At 48.4% G+C, this 17,467-nt stretch overlaps 2 protein-coding genes across 6 annotated transcripts; one reads left to right on the top strand and one right to left on the bottom strand.

Moving 5' to 3' along the window:
• Positions 1 to 3,460: 3,460 nt before the first annotated feature.
• MRPL11 (mitochondrial ribosomal protein L11) lies at positions 3,461 to 17,054 on the bottom strand. Of its 2 annotated transcripts, none has more exons than XM_081843035.1 (6): positions 16,896 to 17,054; positions 14,799 to 14,947; positions 6,907 to 7,002; positions 6,418 to 6,511; positions 5,124 to 5,283; positions 3,461 to 3,812 (listed from the first exon to the last, which is right to left on the bottom strand). In XM_081843035.1, the coding sequence occupies exons 2-6, from the start codon at positions 14,922 to 14,924 to the stop codon at positions 3,707 to 3,709; spliced, it is 582 nt and encodes a 193-aa protein (XP_081699161.1). In that variant the 5' UTR covers positions 14,925 to 14,947; positions 16,896 to 17,054; the 3' UTR covers positions 3,461 to 3,706. The 2 variants fall into 2 exon arrangements, with proteins under 2 accessions (XP_081699161.1, XP_081699162.1); XM_081843036.1 differs by having other exon boundaries at positions 16,907 to 16,995.
• Positions 7,010 to 14,261, top strand: LOC309330998 (transmembrane protein 121-like). Of its 4 annotated transcripts, none has more exons than XM_081842987.1 (3): positions 7,010 to 8,218; positions 11,067 to 11,196; positions 11,817 to 14,261. In XM_081842987.1, exon 3 carries the CDS (start codon positions 11,822 to 11,824, stop codon positions 13,058 to 13,060), a length of 1,239 nt encoding a protein of 412 aa, XP_081699113.1. In that variant the 5' UTR covers positions 7,010 to 8,218; positions 11,067 to 11,196; positions 11,817 to 11,821; the 3' UTR covers positions 13,061 to 14,261. The 4 variants fall into 4 exon arrangements, with proteins under 4 accessions (XP_081699113.1, XP_081699111.1, XP_081699110.1 ...); XM_081842985.1 differs by lacking the exon at positions 11,067 to 11,196 and adding an exon at positions 10,584 to 11,005; XM_081842984.1 differs by lacking the exons at positions 7,010 to 8,218; positions 11,067 to 11,196 and adding an exon at positions 8,615 to 11,005.
• Positions 17,055 to 17,467: the final 413 nt, after the last annotated feature.

The raw sequence follows: 17,467 nt of genomic DNA, 5'->3' as shown, positions 1-17,467 counted from the left end.
TATATTTGACGTCGTCGCCTGGATCAGTTGGTGCCTCATCCATACATAAAACAATGTGCCCATTCATCACTTGATGCTGCAGTCATCAGATGATGGGCCAGGCGCATGGAGAGAGGACCACTTTCAGAGAGCACCCCAGAGAGAAATGATGTGTTGTGTTCATGTCTGGTGGCTGGGCAGCCAGGTGGGTTGAGAGGCATTTGAAAGAGAAGCCTCTCTCTGTGTATGTGTGTGTCCTGTCCTGGGGCCTGGATCAGAAGGTCGCTGGCTGCTGGGCTCTGCACCTTTAAATCTGGTGGAGAGCTTGCGTGCCGGGAGGGGGAGAGGAGCTGACGCAGCTGCATTCTGCCTTTCGCTGCCAAAATAGGGAAAAGGGCTGAAAATCTTGAAAAGGAAAATAAGCACCACAAGGCAACCGAAGCTCTGGCGTCACTGCCTCTGCTCTTTCCCTCTCCCTCTCCCTCTCCACCGCCCGCCCCCCCCCCCTTGCAGCCTGCCTCGCGTTGCCACAGCAACAGCACACAACCAGCATCCAGGGCTGGAAAGCTTTTGAGTGGCAGCTCAGGGATGGGAGGAGTGTTCCCAAGTTTGAATAGCATCCTGCCCTGCTCACTTTGCAATGGAGCTGAGAGAGGCGAGTAGAAAGGCTCCGCTGGAAGCCAGCTGTTTGAACCCGTCGCCAGCCCCCAAACTCCATAGGATCAAAGAAGATACGACATTTGAGATTCCTTTTTCGGAATCTCAACTATTGCCAATCTGACTCTTCCAGCTGCAATGGCTCTGTTCTGCCCCCCTCTGTGGGAGCCAGTATGCCACTGAGTATCAGTTGCTTAAGTGTCCCAGGAAGAGAGAGGCTCTGCTACTGTTTTCCATTATTTTAATTCCTGGTGGGTTTGTTTCTTTTCATTCTGCTGTTCATAAAATGCTTATCCTTCGTTATCATTGGTCCCTACTTCTATTTTGCAAGCCACTCTGGATACTTATTGGTAGAAGAACAGGATATAGTTAAAAACAATTGTAGAATCATAGAATCTTAGAGCTAGAAGGGACCCCCCAGTGTCATCTAGTCCCACCCCCTGCAATGCAGCAATCGAAGCAAAAAAATCCCTGACAGATGGCTATCCAACCTCTGCTTAAAAACCTTCAACGAAGGTGAGTCCACCACCTTCCAAGAAAGTCCATTCCACTGCCAAACAGCTCTTAAGAGTGAGAAAGCTCTTCCAAGAACTGCCATGATCTTCCCACCCTCTTTTTTCCCTTTCAGCACATCTGAAGTATTACTGGTTGTCATTTTGACTGGACTGGCATGTGTCAAAACCACGACGAACAGCTAAATTGTAAAATTCCCTTCCACAGGCCACTAACCTGGAGAATGTAAAAGAGGATTAGACAAATTCTTGGAGCCTAAGGCTGCAGCAATCTCAACTAAAGCATCCATGACAGATGGCCATCCAACCTTTGCTTAAAAAGCTCCAATGAAGGAGAGTTTACCACCTCCTGAGGGAGTCCATTCCAGTGTCAAACAGCTCCTACTGTCAGAAAGTTCTCTCTTTTCTTTAGTTGGAATCTCCTTTCTTGTGCCTTTTTAATGGCAGGACAGGCAGACTTTCAACAGGTGAAACTGGTCGCCACTATAGTACCTACTAAACTTCTGCCTATCTCACAGTTGCTGAAGGTATAAAAATTTACCCAGGAGTGAGGGGGTGGGGAAATGGGACAGCCCAACTTTAGCTTATGAAAGATGTACCTTCTTAGAATAAAGGGGTAGTGGCGTGACTTGCACTCTAGATGGTTGGTTTCCACGACTGGAATGGGGCAAAGTGCACAAGAAACCAAAAAGCCTTTGAAGATGGGGTGTGTGATTTTGAGAATCAGTGGTCAACTTGTATATCCCCCATGTGGCTGAGCTTGGTGGTATATTGCCATCATCTGTTGGGGAAATCATTTGTACTGCATTGGCTAACATGAAGGGGGAGTTGAAAGAGGGGATCTCTGCAAGATGGCAGGCTTTTTGCTCAAAGCATCTTTCATTTCAGGGGGTTGGGGTCCTGCGAATGGAACCTTCTCCCCATTTCCCCAAGAAAGTCCCCAATTTGATCTGCTGCCCCAAGCAATGATGCCTACACCTCTCTTTCCTGACTCCCTCCTTCCCCTCTGATGCAATCCTCTGCCACCCAAGCAGCCCTAGTAACATGAAGGTGGTGTCCTGAGCAGTATCACTCATTGCTATGGAAATTCTGGGTACCAGCAAGGGAGATGCAGCCCATCGTTCCTGGATGCAAAACAACACGATTGTGTGTGGTTGTTGCAGGATGGCACCCTATTGGGGGGGCTGGGGCATAAGCCTTAAAAAATGAACTGTTCATTATTATTATCTTCAATATGAGAGGTGCTGAGATTTGTGGTTGTTTCCACAAAGCACCACAGAGGCCTGAATGAAGTGAAAGGGATGCTGGCATGGGTGAATTGAAAGGGCTCAAAAAAGATGAGGCACAGCTCAGCCCTGACACCTGCTGGATAATCTATATAGCAATTTCATTACAACAGGGTTAGGAGAATCCCTTTAAAACCATGGGCGGCAGCCATGGGGAGAGGGTAACTTTTGTTTGGGAAGAAGCCTCAAATTAAAGTTTCCGAGCACAATTCAAAATGTTGGTGCTGACCTTTAAAGCCCTAAATGGCCCAGTATACATGAAGGAGTGTCTCCATCCCTATTGTTCAGCTGGGGCATGATGTTTCAGCTCTGAAGGCCTTCTGGAGGTTCCCACACTGTGGAAAGTGAGGTTATAAGGAACCAGGAAGAGGGCTTTCTCGGTAGTGGCGCCCACCCTGTGGAACGCCCTCCCATCAGATTTCAAGGAAATAAACAACTATATTACTTTTAGAAGACATCTGAAGGCAGACCCGTTCAGGGAAGTCTTTTTATGTTTGATGTATTACTCCTTCTTTGAATGATAAGTTATATGTGTCCACGTAACCATCTCAACCTGTGAAACTGGCGCTTCTGCAAGTGCCATGTAATTTTCGTTCCCCAACTGCAAGGAATCAGCTCCTCACTATGACAGCACCTGCTCTCTGGAACTCCCTGCCAACTGATATTAGGAAGGCGCTTTTGCTATATTGTTTTCAACACCTGCTAAAAACTCTTTTGTGTAGGCAAGCTCGCCGAGATTTTTAACTTTAGAATGTGGTTTTATTTTATTATGTATATTTGTTTTAGACTTTTGCTCCGATTCGTTTCTTGATAAATTTTAGGTCAACTTGTTTCCTTCCATCTTCCAAGTTTATTTGTGTTTTTCAAATGAACTTAGATTCATTATTTTTAATGAGTGTGTATTTACTCAGAGTTTTTGGTGATTAAGCAGGAAAAAGGTCTTGTTAAATAACTTTTTAAAAGATTTAGGGAGAGGAAAGATAAACACAGCACAGACATTCGAAGACACAGAGGAAAATTGTGAGATTTTTTTTTTTAAAAAAGATATCATTTACTGAAAAGGGACTGACAATAATTACAGTGGGAGTTCCAGAGTCAGACCAGCCCTGACCCTCTCGCCTTCCTCCCTGTCTTCTTCAGCAAGGCATCACCAAACCAGTCACTGGGCAGACAGTGCATAGCAGATGGGACAAGTGAGAAGCCGGCGCCATTCGCACTCCAAGCATTCTGGGGATCTAAATCTCAGTGTGCCCAAATGGAGGGAAGTGGTGCTCATTTCTTCTTTGCAGCTGCCAGTTCAGCTTCCTTTGCTTCGGCCTGAGCTGCCAATAACTCTTCGCGCTCCTTTAGGAAAGCAGCATATTCCTCTGCATGGAGTCTGGAGGAGGGGGAAGAGGAAAGAGAATTGCACCCCCTTGCTTCACGTCAAGCCTATCTGACCCGTTTCCAGTTCTGCCCCACACCTTTCTCTGCTGCTTCACAGGGTTTGCTGCTCAGGTGGGGCTCACCAGGTGGGGCAGGGCTGCTCGACCAGCTTCCTGGGTGGAAGGTCACTGTTGCTTACAGGGAGGGAGAAGGATGAAGCAGCAGGGAGGTCAGTGCAATGTCCACCTCTCTGCTGCCTCGCCCCTCCTGGGCAAGCAACAGTGACCCACCTGCCAGGAAACTCCATCCCACCTGGCAAGTTACTTTGGCTGCCTGTTGTATCCTGGTTCCCACCAACAGCCTCTCCTTATGATGGCATCGAGGGTCACCAAATTTCAGTTATTGTTTCCCCCCACAATATCTCTTCCCACCACCGCCTAAACACCCCCCCCCAAAAAAAAAACAGGCCAGGAAGCAGAGGCTACATTAACACATGACTGTGATCCATACTTTCTGAATAAGCACCAGCCCATCTGAAGCCACCATTTGTTGTTGGCTTGCTATTTGTTTAGAAGATTGGTCAACCGATCAATCAGAGAGCTCTCCCACTGTAGCTCAAAAGGGGCCAAAATCCACAAACGAAAAGAAAAATAAATAGGCACAAAAACCATCGTCACCCAAACACAGATGAAATCAATAAAACCTTTTGAAACAAATAGAGGTAGCTAAGCAAAATGCCTGGGTGGGCTTGCTGGAAAATGTTTGCAGCAGCTGTCCTACCTCACAGGGTTGTTGTGGGGATAAAACTGGGAGGACGAGGACCATGTCCTTGGAGAAAAGGTGAGTTATGAATAGAGCAACAACAAAACAATATAGTGAGAGCAACCGCCTGATGTCAATAGGCACAGAGCTCCACAGCAAATGTGCTGCCACACTAAAGGGTCAAATCCCTGCAAATGTGGACTGGGATGGTGTGGCTTTAGTCAAACTGCAAGTTCTGCAGATCAAAGTGATCCAACTGGGGTGGTGGTGAGATCCCTTAAGTAAACTGGTTCCAAGCTGTTAAGGAAGCAAGAACCTATGACCCCTCTTTTGGGCAGAGCAGGAAGCTGAGGCTTCCCGGTTTCCTACTCCTGCCTGCCCCAAGGGTGGGGCAAATTGGGAAGATAACATGGACCAGCCCCCTGCTCATTCAATAAACTGAGAAGCCTGGTTTATCGTTGTATGCAAACTGCAACCAGAGTCTGCTTGTCTGCTGCCTTGTGGATTCTTCCCAAGGTTTGTGCTCTTCAGCCACTGATTCCCATGGGCACCAGTCACTTACTCTTTCACCACCTTGATGCCCAGCGACCGGGCAGTCCCCATGAGCGACAGGACGACCTTCTCGAGTGGCGTGTTGCGGAGCATGAAGTTCGGGTCCTGAGACTTCACCAGGGCAATTTCGTACAAGTGCTTCAAGGTCACCATTCCTGCCACCTCATGCCCTGCAGCACAGCATAGAGAGGGTCTTAAAGCCAGGAAGAGCCAGTTGGAGGTTTGCTACCAAAGCCCAAGAGGGGGAAATCCCAGCACACCTCAAAACTCCCAACATTTTTAGCCATGTGCATTATCATGCACATGAGAGAGGAAAAAAATTCATTTGAACTCAAAATAGTCAAACTCCAAGGCTTATGCTTCCCCCCAACACAATTTTGAACCTGTTCTAATGTGGGGCATGTAAAAGTAAAGGTAAAGGTAAAGGTACCCCTGACCATTAGGTCCAGTCGTGGCCAACTCTGGGGTTGCGGTGCTCATCTTGCTTTATTGGCTGAGAGAGCCGGTGTACAGCTTCCGGGTCATGTGGCCAGCATGACTAAGCCGCTTCTGGCGAACCAGAGCAGCGCACAGAAACGCCATTTACCTTCCCGCCGGAGCAGTAACTATTTATCTACTTGCACTTAGACATGCTTTCAAACTGCTAGGTTGGCAGGAGCAGGGACCGAGCAACGGGAGCTCACCCCGTCACGGCGATTCGAACCGCCGACCTTCTGATTGGCAAGTCCTAGGTGTTAAGTTGTGGGTGAACATATCAAATGACACAGCGATTCTTCAAACAGCTCTTGTTTATTCACAGGCCAGAACAGAACTGAACCGAAGGGTTCAGCCAGCCTGCTTATATAGAGCTCCACTAGAACGCAACAGTAACCGTTTTCTGTAACTATCCAATCACTGAACGTCACTTTCGATCCCTTATTAGCATATGTGTACCTGAGTGAAAACTATCTACAGTATCCCCTTGCTGGCCCAGGGTGAGAATTTCAGTACATAACACTAGGCTCTGTGGTTTAACCCACAGCGCCACTCAGTTCCTGGTTTGCAGCATTAGGGAGCTGATTTGTTCAGCGACTAAGGCATTCAGGAAGCAAGGTTCCACTGTACTTAAGTGATTTGAGCCCTGACAAACAGGTGGGAAAACCAATCCCAACCAAGAAGCCACTGGTGACAACATTGCCAGGACGCGGGCTGCTGGTCCCGTGTCCCCCCCAGCTCTGGTGCTCCTTTCTGCCGTTCTCGCCCAGCGCTTTGCCCCTGGAACCTCTCCCTCCCCATCAGCTTCCCTCCCTGGTTGTGTCTCTCACCAGGATTTGTTGCTCCCTTTTCTAGGCCAGCCGCTGACAACAGAAAATATGTAGCTGTTGGCTTGTTTATCTGAAGCTCGTACGATCGGTCAGGCTGCAAAAAGGAGTACAGGGAAAAGGGAAGAGAGTTAAGTCAGCCATGCCTTAAGATCTCTGGCAAAGGCGCAAACACAAAAATGAGGTGCAAACCAGGCGTGGGGCCCTCCAGATGTTCTGGACTAGCACATCCATTATTATTAGTAACTCAGTGGTACAGCAGATGTCTCAAGAGAGCTACCACCAGTCACTGTATACAACATGGGCCAAGGATCTGGCTCTGTGTAAGACGTCAAAAGTGGTTGGCACACAACCTGGGATCCTCCAGAGCAAGCTGAACACAGAAGTATTTGAACTCTGGGGCACAGGCACTCAATGTTCAAGACAGACGTCCGCCTGCAAGATGTTTCCAGCCCTGCCTCTACATAAATAGGTAAATTATGTTCTTCTCACCCGTACAATGATGCGTGTGGGCAGAGGGATCCCTTCCTTGATGTCCTTTGTGCGCTCATTGAAATCCTTGCAGAATTGCCCAATGGAGATGCCTCTCTGGAGGGGGACAAGAGACAGGAATCACGCAAAGTGAGATTTAGAAGGAAATTCAGAGGGCAGCTAGTTCAACACTTTGCAGGATCAGGAAGAATTCAGGATGCAACCACAGCATTCCTGGGAGAAGGCAATCCGCTTCCTGGAAAGTAAGTGCCCACCATGTCCCCAGGTGGCCTGTTCCACTACTGAATAGGCTGTATCACATGTAGCTGAAATCTGCTCCCTGGCACCCCCCCCCCCCCCGCTGCAACCCATTGCTTCTAATCCTGCTGTCTGGACCAGAATCAAGTCTGCCCCATCTTGTGAGCGACAGCCCTTTAGCTATTTGAAGCCTGCTATTGTGTCTCTACCTAATCTTTCTTTCTCTGGGTGCTAGAAGGATTTCAGGACTCAGCTCCCAAGCCTTTCCCCAGAAGGGGCAAACTCTCCTACAGCTGCCCTGTCTAAGCTTGGTGGGGGAGGTAACAGTGGGGGTGATGGTGGAGGAATCCCTTGTTCAGCCCAAGGGAATGCTTCCAGGGACCATGTGGCCAATAGTGGGCAGGCTCAGAGGCAAAAGAGAGTGGAGGGGGAGGAAATGCAAATTTCACCTATCTACAGTAGGCTCCTTTCTGCTCCAGCGCTGCTCCAGAAAAGAGGTGCAGCACAGCAGTCTATTTCTAAAGAGTGGTGCTGAGTCTCAAGCTGCCTGGATGATAATTAACCCTTCTGGTTTGGAACCAGCTGCCTCCTTTAATCCTGGATGGACAGAGTCATTTCTTACACATCTATGCCACTCAAGGTGGCAAAGTTGGAGGGGTGAGGGGGCTTTTTCTCAAGTGGCTTCCTCCTGCCCGGGTGCTGAGCACACCCAGACCTGCGGCTGAGTGAGTCACCTGCCCCTGGGACCGAAAAGGCACTCAGCATATGCTCAGAGGCACTCCCCCCCTCAACGGTTACTTCAACTGTGCCAGACTTGAATGAAGGCTCAAATGAAAACCACTTGGAAACAGTCCCACAGCCCTGGCCCTTTGAATGGGCAAGAAAAACTGAATGACGGCGAAGGCGAAACGAGGGAGTTTTGTGTGTACGTGTGTGTTTAAATCCTCCGTCCAAGAGCAGGCGGGGGGGGGGGGGGGGGGGAGACGCACACACAGGGATCCTCCTCCTCCTCCTCCTTGAGGGAGAACACACCGCCTCACCCTGTCTCTGCCTTGCTCTGAGCACATCGGGAGAGGTAGGTAGAATCACACACTGCCGGATCCCTGCAGGTATTGGAAGAAGGGAGGAGGGGAGGATGCACCAGAGATCCCCCACCCCCAACCGCGAGCAGTGGGGAGGGGGCCGAACCAGGATATCCTGTGTGCGTTGCGTTTGGCACAAGGAGCAACTGTAGAGCTGAGGAGGGGGAGGGGGAGGATGTGAATGGCAAGGACTCAAGAGCCCAGCCTCCCTCCCAGCGGCAAAAACAGGATGGCTGAACAGGGACAGAATCAAGCAGACACACACACACACACACACACACACACACGGGGGGGGGGGGAGAGAGAGAGAGAGAGAGAGAGAGAGAGAGCGAGCTCCCATGCACTTGTCCAGCAAATACGTAGGTCCCTCCCCTCAACACCCCCTCCTGCATAATGCACAAACAGACACACGAAAACAGGCACACATGCACACTTTCTACAAGGCTCCCCCGTCTAATAAAAACCCAAGAATCAGGATACCTCCCTGTTATCTGTGTACACAAAGTGGTTCCCAACTCCTTGGGTGGGGGAATTTCACTCACAACTGGGGAAGACTGCATTCCCTCCCAGTCCTGTCTGGTATGCGCCTGAGGATATATGAGCAGCAGAAAGAGTGCCTCTGAGGATGTACAGAGCAGCTCTCTCTCTCCTCACTGGGCAAATGGTGCCTCCATGCAGGCCTTGGCTTCTGCTTGTTCTGAAGCCTCTTCCTACATCCTTCATGCTCCTGAAAACCTTGGTTTGAGCAAGTTGAGCAGGCAGAGGGGGTCCCAAATCCCAGTGCCTCGTCCTTTCAAGAAGGCTGAGGATTTGTAATTCAGGGGTGGGAGGGAGGAATGTCTCAGTTTTGTGGGGATTGCTGGGGGGCGGGAGGAATGGACAGGGAACTGTGTCTGAACTGACCCAGAATGAGATCTTGGGGTTGTAGTGCATAAGTTTGTCTAAAGAGGTCTAGTTTTTGTGCATCCACTTCTGTTGCTCCACTGCTGCGCTGGTCCAGAGTTAGCATAAAACTGTCCATACTGAGTCATTAGTGTGCTGTGAGGATCTATGTGGTGGCTGTAACCCTGTGGGGAAGATTTGTGGGGCAGGGTGCTCAAGCTGTCTGGATGCTATGCACTCTGACCTGGAAATGCTCCCCCACTCTTGTCCTAGATGTCTAAATGCATACTCTGCACATGGGCAGGGGCAGCCTCTCCTTAACTGCAACTTCAGCCAGCTTGACTGCTGGTTCAAATTTAAGCCCGTTGGATGTGCTCAGCACAAAATCTCCATGCGGGCATCCAAGTGACAATAAAGTTAAGGAAGGGTTCATTATCAATATTAATTCATAAATAATGCTTCATGCCAGTACTGAAAGAGGCAAGTCCCACGGCTGTGATTACTGTATTAGGGAAAGGGCTGGAAGTAAGACTGATTGCACTGCAATGCCTTTACAGAAATCCATGGTGCAGCCACACGGGGAACAAAAAGGGATAATGCAGAGCTGGGAAAGGTGCAGAAAACAAGGGCAACAAAAATGATCAGGGAGCTGGACAGCAACTGCGCTAGGAGGAAATGTTACAACATTTGAGGCTTTTTAGTTTGAAAAAAGAGATGGCTAAAAGAAAGGTGAGCTGAGGTTTTTAAAAACTGTGACTCATGTGCAGCGGAAAGTTGGTGGAGCGGAATTTGCCTGTTTCACTGATAACATTAAAACTTGGGATGATCCAGTAAAATTGATTAGCAGTAGATTCAGGACTAAAAACCCCCACACCTTTACACTAATGCAGAATTAACATGTTGTACCTAATGCTAGTCAAAGAGACAGTGTCAGCCTGTTGCAGCAAAACCAACAAGTATTGTGGCACCTTAAGAGACCCAAAAAATTTATTACAGCAAAGGTTTTCACAAACTCCAGTCCATGAAAGTTAATGCAATCATAAATTTGTTAGTGTTTAATGTGTTTCTGAATTCGTACTGGCTGATTGCCACAGAAAGACTATCCAAGCCACTTGCAAAAACTTGAAGACATACATAACATACATTAACCATAAAATAAAAAAGAACAATGCATTACAGTGCAATTACAACAACCTATAAAACAGACCAATAAAACAGCAGCAAAACGCATACCATAAATAGACAGCAAAATCTTCATAACCCATCAAATGCCTGGGAGAAGGGAGAAGTTTTTACCTGATGGCGTAAAGGTGTTAATGATTGCAGGGAGACCTCCAGAGGAGCAGGGGGAGGCATAACTGATATTATATAGATTTTTAAAGAATACCCAAAGGGCTTTACACGCATTGCCTGGTTGCATTTAATCCTCGCAACAACCCTGAAAAGTAGGCCTGCATTCTTATCCTCATATTGCAGACCGGTGGTGGTGGGGAGACTGAGAGGGGCTTTGCTAAGGCCGCCTAGGAAGTTCATGGTCCAGACGTGTTTTGAAGGAGGGGCTTCCTGGTTCAAAGTCCAAATCTCTTAGGTCTGGTTTGGGATGAAGCAAAAGAAGAGGTGGGCTTTCAGGAGAACTGACCAGGGAAGAAGTGATTGGAGGTTTTAAACCAATGGGTCTTTGCAGGTTCCCCAACCCCACCCCCAGGCTTCGAAGTCCACAGTCATGGAGTTTCCAGTGATCAGATGGGATCAGCAATCCGGCGTTTTAAGACAAAGGTGGTTGCTTCAGCCTTCCGACAATGGATACTGACAGGGCATGAAGAAGGCACCCCCAACTAGGCAGTTCAACTGTGCAGAAGCAAGAGTGACCTTTTCTACAGGCTGGCACGAGCCACAAAGTAAGTGGAGCAAGGCAAGTTTATTTATATGCCCCTCTACCCCCATTGCTGTTCTTTGCAGCTCATGTGAATAGGCTTCAGCAACCACCCACAGCCCCAGACTGGCCGTGACACTCAAGCCAGAAGGCCCCTGCAACCCCTGATGACACTGGTTTTACCTACACATCCCTAGAAGACTTGCCTCTTCCCATGTATGCCTCCTCTATAGCCTTTTCAGTAGTTGCAAATACCTTTTTTTTTATTCACCTAGAGGCTTTTTAATAGTTTAATAGTTTTTTTTCCAGTTTGACCTTTTTTACGCTATCTCTGTCGTAACATAACTGCTGTTCATTTTTAACTGTGTTATTTTCCTTTTTTCTTTTTAGCATTGTTTTGCTTATATGCCACCAAGCAAATATTTACTGATGGGCAAACTAAAAATAAAAATAGAAATTTAATTAATTAATTAAAAATAGGCCATAACCAAGGTTCCCCACTCCCCTATTTATTTGATTAAATGCATAGATTTGGAAGCGTTGAAGCTCAGTTTCCTTTGCATGCAAAAGGTCCCAGGATTGATCCCCAGCTTCTCCAGGCAGGGCTGGGAGAGAATCCTGTCTGAAACGCTGGAATGCCACTGCCAGTCAGTGCACGCAGTACCAGCTAGATGGGATCACAGGGTCTGACTCATTACAAGACAGTTTCCAATGTTCCAGAGCTCTTTCTTTCTCACCTCTTTCAGATGGGAAAGCAAGATCCTCAGAAAATGCCCCCCAACCTTCCTTCTTAATTTCCTTCATTGTATGCTCTCCTCTTTCTCCACCCCCAAAAGGCACCATGGAGCAGCAGGCCCCCAACATCCCACACACCTGCGTGGCAGCTGTGGTCATCGTCTGCACCATGGGGGCGATGGATGTCTACCTGGTGGAGCAGAGCACAGGAGCCCGGCGCCTGGGAGTCGGCGCCCTTGCCCTGGCTGGGGACCTCTTCTTTTTGCTTGTGCTGCGCTACGCGACCATGTGGGTAGGCAGCGAGGTGAGGCCGGCCCAGCGAGGCTACGCCATGGTGCTGTGGTTTCTTTTTGCCTTCGCGCTGGAGATCAAGCTCTACTTCGTCTACCAGCACTACGCAACCGAGGGGCGGGCGCCTGACCCGCTGGCCCGGCGCACCCTGACCCTCCTGCTCTCCATCTGCATCCCTGCCCTTTACACTGTCCTTGGAGCCACTGAGCTGGTGGCCCAGGCCTCCGCCAGCTTCCGGAAGAAAGACGAACTGCGCGGGCGCCTCTTTTGGGTGGTGTTGGACCTGCTGGATGTGCTGGAGATTCAGGCCAGCCTGTGGGAGCCGCAGCGGCGGGTGCTCCCCCTGTGGGCTGAGGGCCTGACCTTCTTCTACTGCTATGGCCTCCTGCTGATTCTCCCTTGCGTCTCGCTAAATGAGCTGGGGGTGCAGGGCCCTCGCCCTGGCGCTCTCTACCCGCTCCTGAGTCTGGCCAGCGTCAATGTGGCCACCATCTTCATCCGCGGGGGGCTGTTGCTCCTCTGCCATGACCAGCGCATCTCCTCCATCTTCATGGGGAAGAACTTCTTGGCCATTGCGCTAAAGTGCTGCGCTGCCCTCCAGCACCACAGAAGCACTCGGGGCAGAAGGGAAACAGGCCACAGCCACATCCGAGGCAGCTGGGGCCTTGGACATACTCAGCCAACGGATGAGCAGCTCCGTAGAAACACAGATGAAACACACCATGGGCACCTGACACCTGACAGGGTTTGCAAGTGTGCTCAGGCCACGGCTGGCATGCCCTACGGACACAGCCCAGGTGAACCACCACAAGCAGTGGCTGAAGTCTCCTACAGACAGCCGCAGGCTACAGAAGAACAGTTCCACTGCTGCGTCCAAACCACCAGCCACCAGCTCCACAGACATTGCCACCTTAAAAGCCAAGGGTCAGAGCACTGCAGGCACACTACTCAACTCTCCCCAAGAGCGCCACCAGCCGCCACTGGTCCCTCCACTTCCAGAGGACTCAGAACAGGTCAGCACATACAGCTCAAGTCTGTCTGGGGCGGACTGTGAGATACCTTTTCTGTGATGCTGTCTGGCAAACAGCCTCACTTTTCTCTTGGGTGCCCTCACTGGGAACAGAGGGCCAAAAGGGCACTGGGTGTATCTGCAAGGGTGTAACAACAGAACCTTCATAGGGGGAGGCTGCCTCTATAGCGGTCATTTGCTGTGAGAAAGTCACACTTCATTGATACACTTTTTGCAGGGCATCTACACAATCAAAACAACCTCATCTCATGTTTTCCCTATTCAACTTCCTCCCCTCCACCCCAGCTCAGAAAATCCCATTTAAACATAAAAATGGATGCTACACACTATTTTCTCAGGTGTAGATAACCCAGCTGTTGCAGCCTAGACAAGTCAATGATGCCCTGTACAGATTGTGCTTGAGAAATGTCCTTCTCTATGGTCTGCCTCTCCTGTCTAAGAATCACTGCCGTCACTTTAGCTCCTCCCTCTCCAAATATTGTTGCCTTTGTATCAGTCCCCACTCCCCTCCTTTGCTGTAGGAGAGTGCAGCTAATGGTGGGGTGGGAATATTTAACTCCCCCCCCCGACCCAATACACACACCATGGCCCCAGTAAAAATGGCTTCCTTCATAATATATGGGACTGGGATACAAGGACTGCTCGCTTGGACTACAGTATTTTGTTTGGATTCTAGAAGTCTGGAATTAGATGCTGTTCAGGTTCTGGGTTAAAGCAGAATGGAAATGATCAGCTGCTGCTAAATTATCCACATCTGGAAGCACCTTCAGTCACCTGAGCATAATGGGCACAGAAGAACTAGGCTCTGCTCTTATGTCTTGGGTTCCTAATTTTGTTACAGTAATTGATCTGCCCCCCATAAGCTCAGAAACAGCAGAGTTAAGTTTTGTCACATGTGTCCTTAGAAATCAAATCTCGCAACATGTGCTTCTTCGTACTACAAAGGAGGTCTGGGAGACACTATCCAGCCGAGGGAGTGGGAAAGTTTTTTCGCTCTTGCAGCCAGCTTCATTTCTATCTTCTATTCTCAAAATTGCCAAAACAGTTTCTTAAAGGAAATCACCACTTCCATGTCCCTTATCCTAAGAAAAGCAGCTTAGCAAAATGACTAACCAAACTACGTGGCTGTGATTCACTCTATTTTGCTTACGATTGGATAAGGATTGTATCTGAGTTGGGGGTTCAGCTCCAGAACGTGAAGCAATAAAGAAGAGAGTGCCTCTAAGCATGTCGAGAGTGTTCTTCCCCCCTGCCCACTCTTACCAGTGAACAAGGGCAATCAACTTCTACACACATCTGGGGTTTAACAGCAGGGCCTCCAGAACACATTGCCCAGCGTTTCAAGACTTAGCTACTAATTTTGTGCGCGTATACATATATACCTCACTGCCATGGTACAGATGGGGGGGGGAAGATGGGGGGGGGGGAGAAGGTTCAGAATAATCCCAACAAGTTCATGCAATCAAAGGACTAGGGAATGGGTTTCCAAGCCAAACAGTATAACTGCTCAGTTGATCCAAGCCCAAGCACTCAATTGCCACCTTCCAGCCAGTTAGCTACACCTTCATTATTTTCACTATGATCAATACCAGTGATTTTAATCAAAGGCAGAGAAGAAAAAAGCAAAAACGATTGTTTTTTAAAAGGAGCCAATTTATGTCCCAAACTGTGGCCCGCTCACAAATGAAACTCCCTCAGTTATCTAGCCTCACACTTCAATTCTGCTAGACCTCCATTCCTCCTAACCCTCTCCCATGCATACCTGCCCAAGGATAGGTCCTAAGGGTGGTCCAGGAACAGCCTGCCCAGCTCGGATGATCGACCGGATCAAATTTCCAGGGTCCACCTTTTGTACTGCTTTAGAAGCAGCACGAGATATCTTCGACATCGTAATTCAAGTTCTGGCTAGATCTGAATTAGAAAAAGTCAAATTTAATATTATTAAAAAGATTTCTAGACAATGTCATCTGTGGACAGATTACAAAAAACCACATATAAAATCAAAAGCACATCAATTTCACAACTAAGGAGAAGTAACAATGGCTTAAAACTATATACAACTCAGGAAAAGATAATCTTCCCCAACCTGATGCCCTCCAAATGTTTTGGACTACAACTTCCATTAGCCCCAGTCGGAATGACCCAAGGTCAGGAATTATGGGAATTGTTATTATTTCTTATTATTATTTATTAAATTTGTATACCGTCCTATACCCACAGAAATCTGGAAGACTCCAAGCTGGGGAAAGACGAAATAATCTAAAAACCAGCACATAAGAATCAATACTCTAAAGCCGTGGTTCCCAACATGGGGCACACGGACCACAGGGGGGGCAATTTGATTTTTAAGGGGGGCAAATCAAGAATGAGTTATTAACAGTGAATGGCCTTTTAGGCTTCCTACATGTGAACAGGAGTTCACTTTTTGAATAACAAGAATTATATGCCACAGTGGGGAGGGCATCAGGATTTTAGAGATGCTTAGGTGGGGCATGGCCAAAAAAAGGGTTGGGAACCACTGCTCTAAAGCATCAGTAATCTTTAACCCAAACTGGAAGAAATGCAATGACAAGTTGGGGTAGCTGGTGTCCCTTGTGACTGATAGGGCAGAAAGCAGGCCAACAGGAGGTGGAGCCAGAGCCTATTGGAGCCTATTGCTACAATGGAAATCCAACCACAGGCATTGATCAAAATTCCCCAGGCGCCAGGCGCATTTTGCTACTGGTGCAGATCCAATTACGACTCCATGGAGACTTCTGGGCGCCAGGTTGGCAACCACAGTTTGTAAACCTCTGCCTTAATCCTTAGTTAATTTCTATTTCCATTTCCACTGTGTGTGTTTCTCCTTCTTGCATACCAGGACAAGTGAATCGTTGCAAGAGCAAGCTACAGTGCAGCAATTTAATCGAGATCATAGAATCATAGTATTAGAAGGGACCCCAGGAGTCATCTCGTCCAACACCCTGGCGAACAGACATTCTGTTGTGGCAACCGTAACCTAGGTTTAAGGTGTCATTTGGCACCTAGCTTATACACCTGAATTTCTAACACTGACTACAAGTCCCCTCCCCCCACTTATGTGCAACTGGCTAGCCTGTGACATTCTAACCTGAAAATTGCAGGAGATAGCTCATGAGTCCTCATGGCTCACGAGGAGACCCTTCCTGGAGCCCAAAGAGGACATCAGGAGAGATCAGCGCTGCAGCTGGGCTTTGGGAATCTGCTAGATATATTTTCCGAAAATATAGCTGAAGGAATAGGGTACTTTTTAGGAGGAATTATGGGACGTGGGGGTCTTGGCTCAGTTTCAGGAAGGGAAAGGCTGAAGGTCAGGGGTGAGAAATCATTCTAGTGATACCACATTTAGAAAAGTAACCTCTTTGCATTAAGGTTGCATTAAGCAACAACCAGCTTCTGCTTCACAAACATGGGCTAAAGTGCAGCTGGGAATGCACTCCTTCTATATAGTATTTAACCATCAATTCTTATTCCCAGGGAACTCTGCAACTGTAGCCCTACGAGGGGAACAGAGGCTTTCCAACAACTCTCAGCACTCTTTGGTGACTCCAGATCCCATGACTCTTAAAGGGCTGTCACAGTGTTTTAAAAGTCTGGTGTGGCTTCAGCTGCATGTCTATTTAAACCCCTAAATTTGCTCATGGGGGAAGCGCCATAACTCAGTGGCAAAGCACAGTCTCTGCATGCAGAAGCTCCAATCCCTGCAGAGCCGCTGCCAGTCAGTGCAGACAACGCTAGACTACATGGGCGAACGGTCTAAGGCAACTTCCAGGCTCACTCTCCCCGGTGGTCACCCCAAGTTCAACCTCCCCGCATCTTTTTAGCCACTGACCCCTCTTACCTTCCACTCACTCAAAGCGTCTCCTCCGCGGCCCTGGGCGCAGCCATCTTGGGTCATGGAGGTCAAAGGCGCGCTGAATTCTGGGAACGCTTCTCCTTCCCCCCCTTCCCTCGCCACCAAGCTGCCCAAAATGGCGTCCGTCCCCATAGCAACCGCAGTCCTCAGCACAGAGCTAAGAAATTAGAGAGGCGCACAATTCGACTTGCAAGTGTCAGAGGAGGAAATAGTTACTCGTGGAAATCAGTTGAGATTTTAACGCAACTGCGATTAGGCATGGCAGCAAATGCGTCCCTCTTGTCCCGCCAAAAAAGGAGCAAAAGATGTAATATTACTCAGAAGTAAGCTCCACTTAATATAGTTAGTTAGTTAGTTCGTTAGGTAGATGGATAGATGAGCAGAGATATATAAAACTCAGTTCAGCTTCATGCAAGTCAATGACATGCATGACTTCTACATGCAATCCAGTACTGTACTGGGTTTACCCTGGAGAAGTTCCAGGAGGGGATATATGGATTGTTGTTGTTTTTTGCAATCTTCTCAAGGGGTTTTCATATGAGGGATTTTTTTTGCCT

The sequence above is a fragment of the Podarcis erhardii genome (genome assembly GCF_964252035.2).
Source record: "Podarcis erhardii genome assembly, chromosome: 15".
Lineage (NCBI taxonomy): Eukaryota > Metazoa > Chordata > Lepidosauria > Squamata > Lacertidae > Podarcis > Podarcis erhardii.
The sequence above is the reverse complement of the archived record's forward strand: the minus strand, read 5'-3'. Positions and strand labels throughout refer to the sequence as shown.

Coding starts and splice junctions, on each gene's coding strand:
- LOC309330998 (XM_081842985.1), top strand. CDS start 10,924: ATGAAGAAGGCACCCCCAACTAGGCAGTTCAACTGTGCAGAAGCAAGA. Junction 11,006..11,816: donor AGGCTGGCACGAGCCACAAA/GTAAGTGGAGCA, acceptor CACCCCCAAAAG/GCACCATGGAGCAGCAGGCC.
- MRPL11 (XM_081843035.1), bottom strand. CDS start 14,924: ATGTCGAAGATATCTCGTGCTGCTTCTAAAGCAGTACAAAAGGTGGAC. Junction 7,003..14,798: donor TAGGACCTATCCTTGGGCAG/GTATGCATGGGA, acceptor GTCCCCCTCCAG/AGAGGCATCTCCATTGGGCA. Junction 6,512..6,906: donor CCACACGCATCATTGTACGG/GTGAGAAGAACA, acceptor TCCTTTTTGCAG/CCTGACCGATCGTACGAGCT.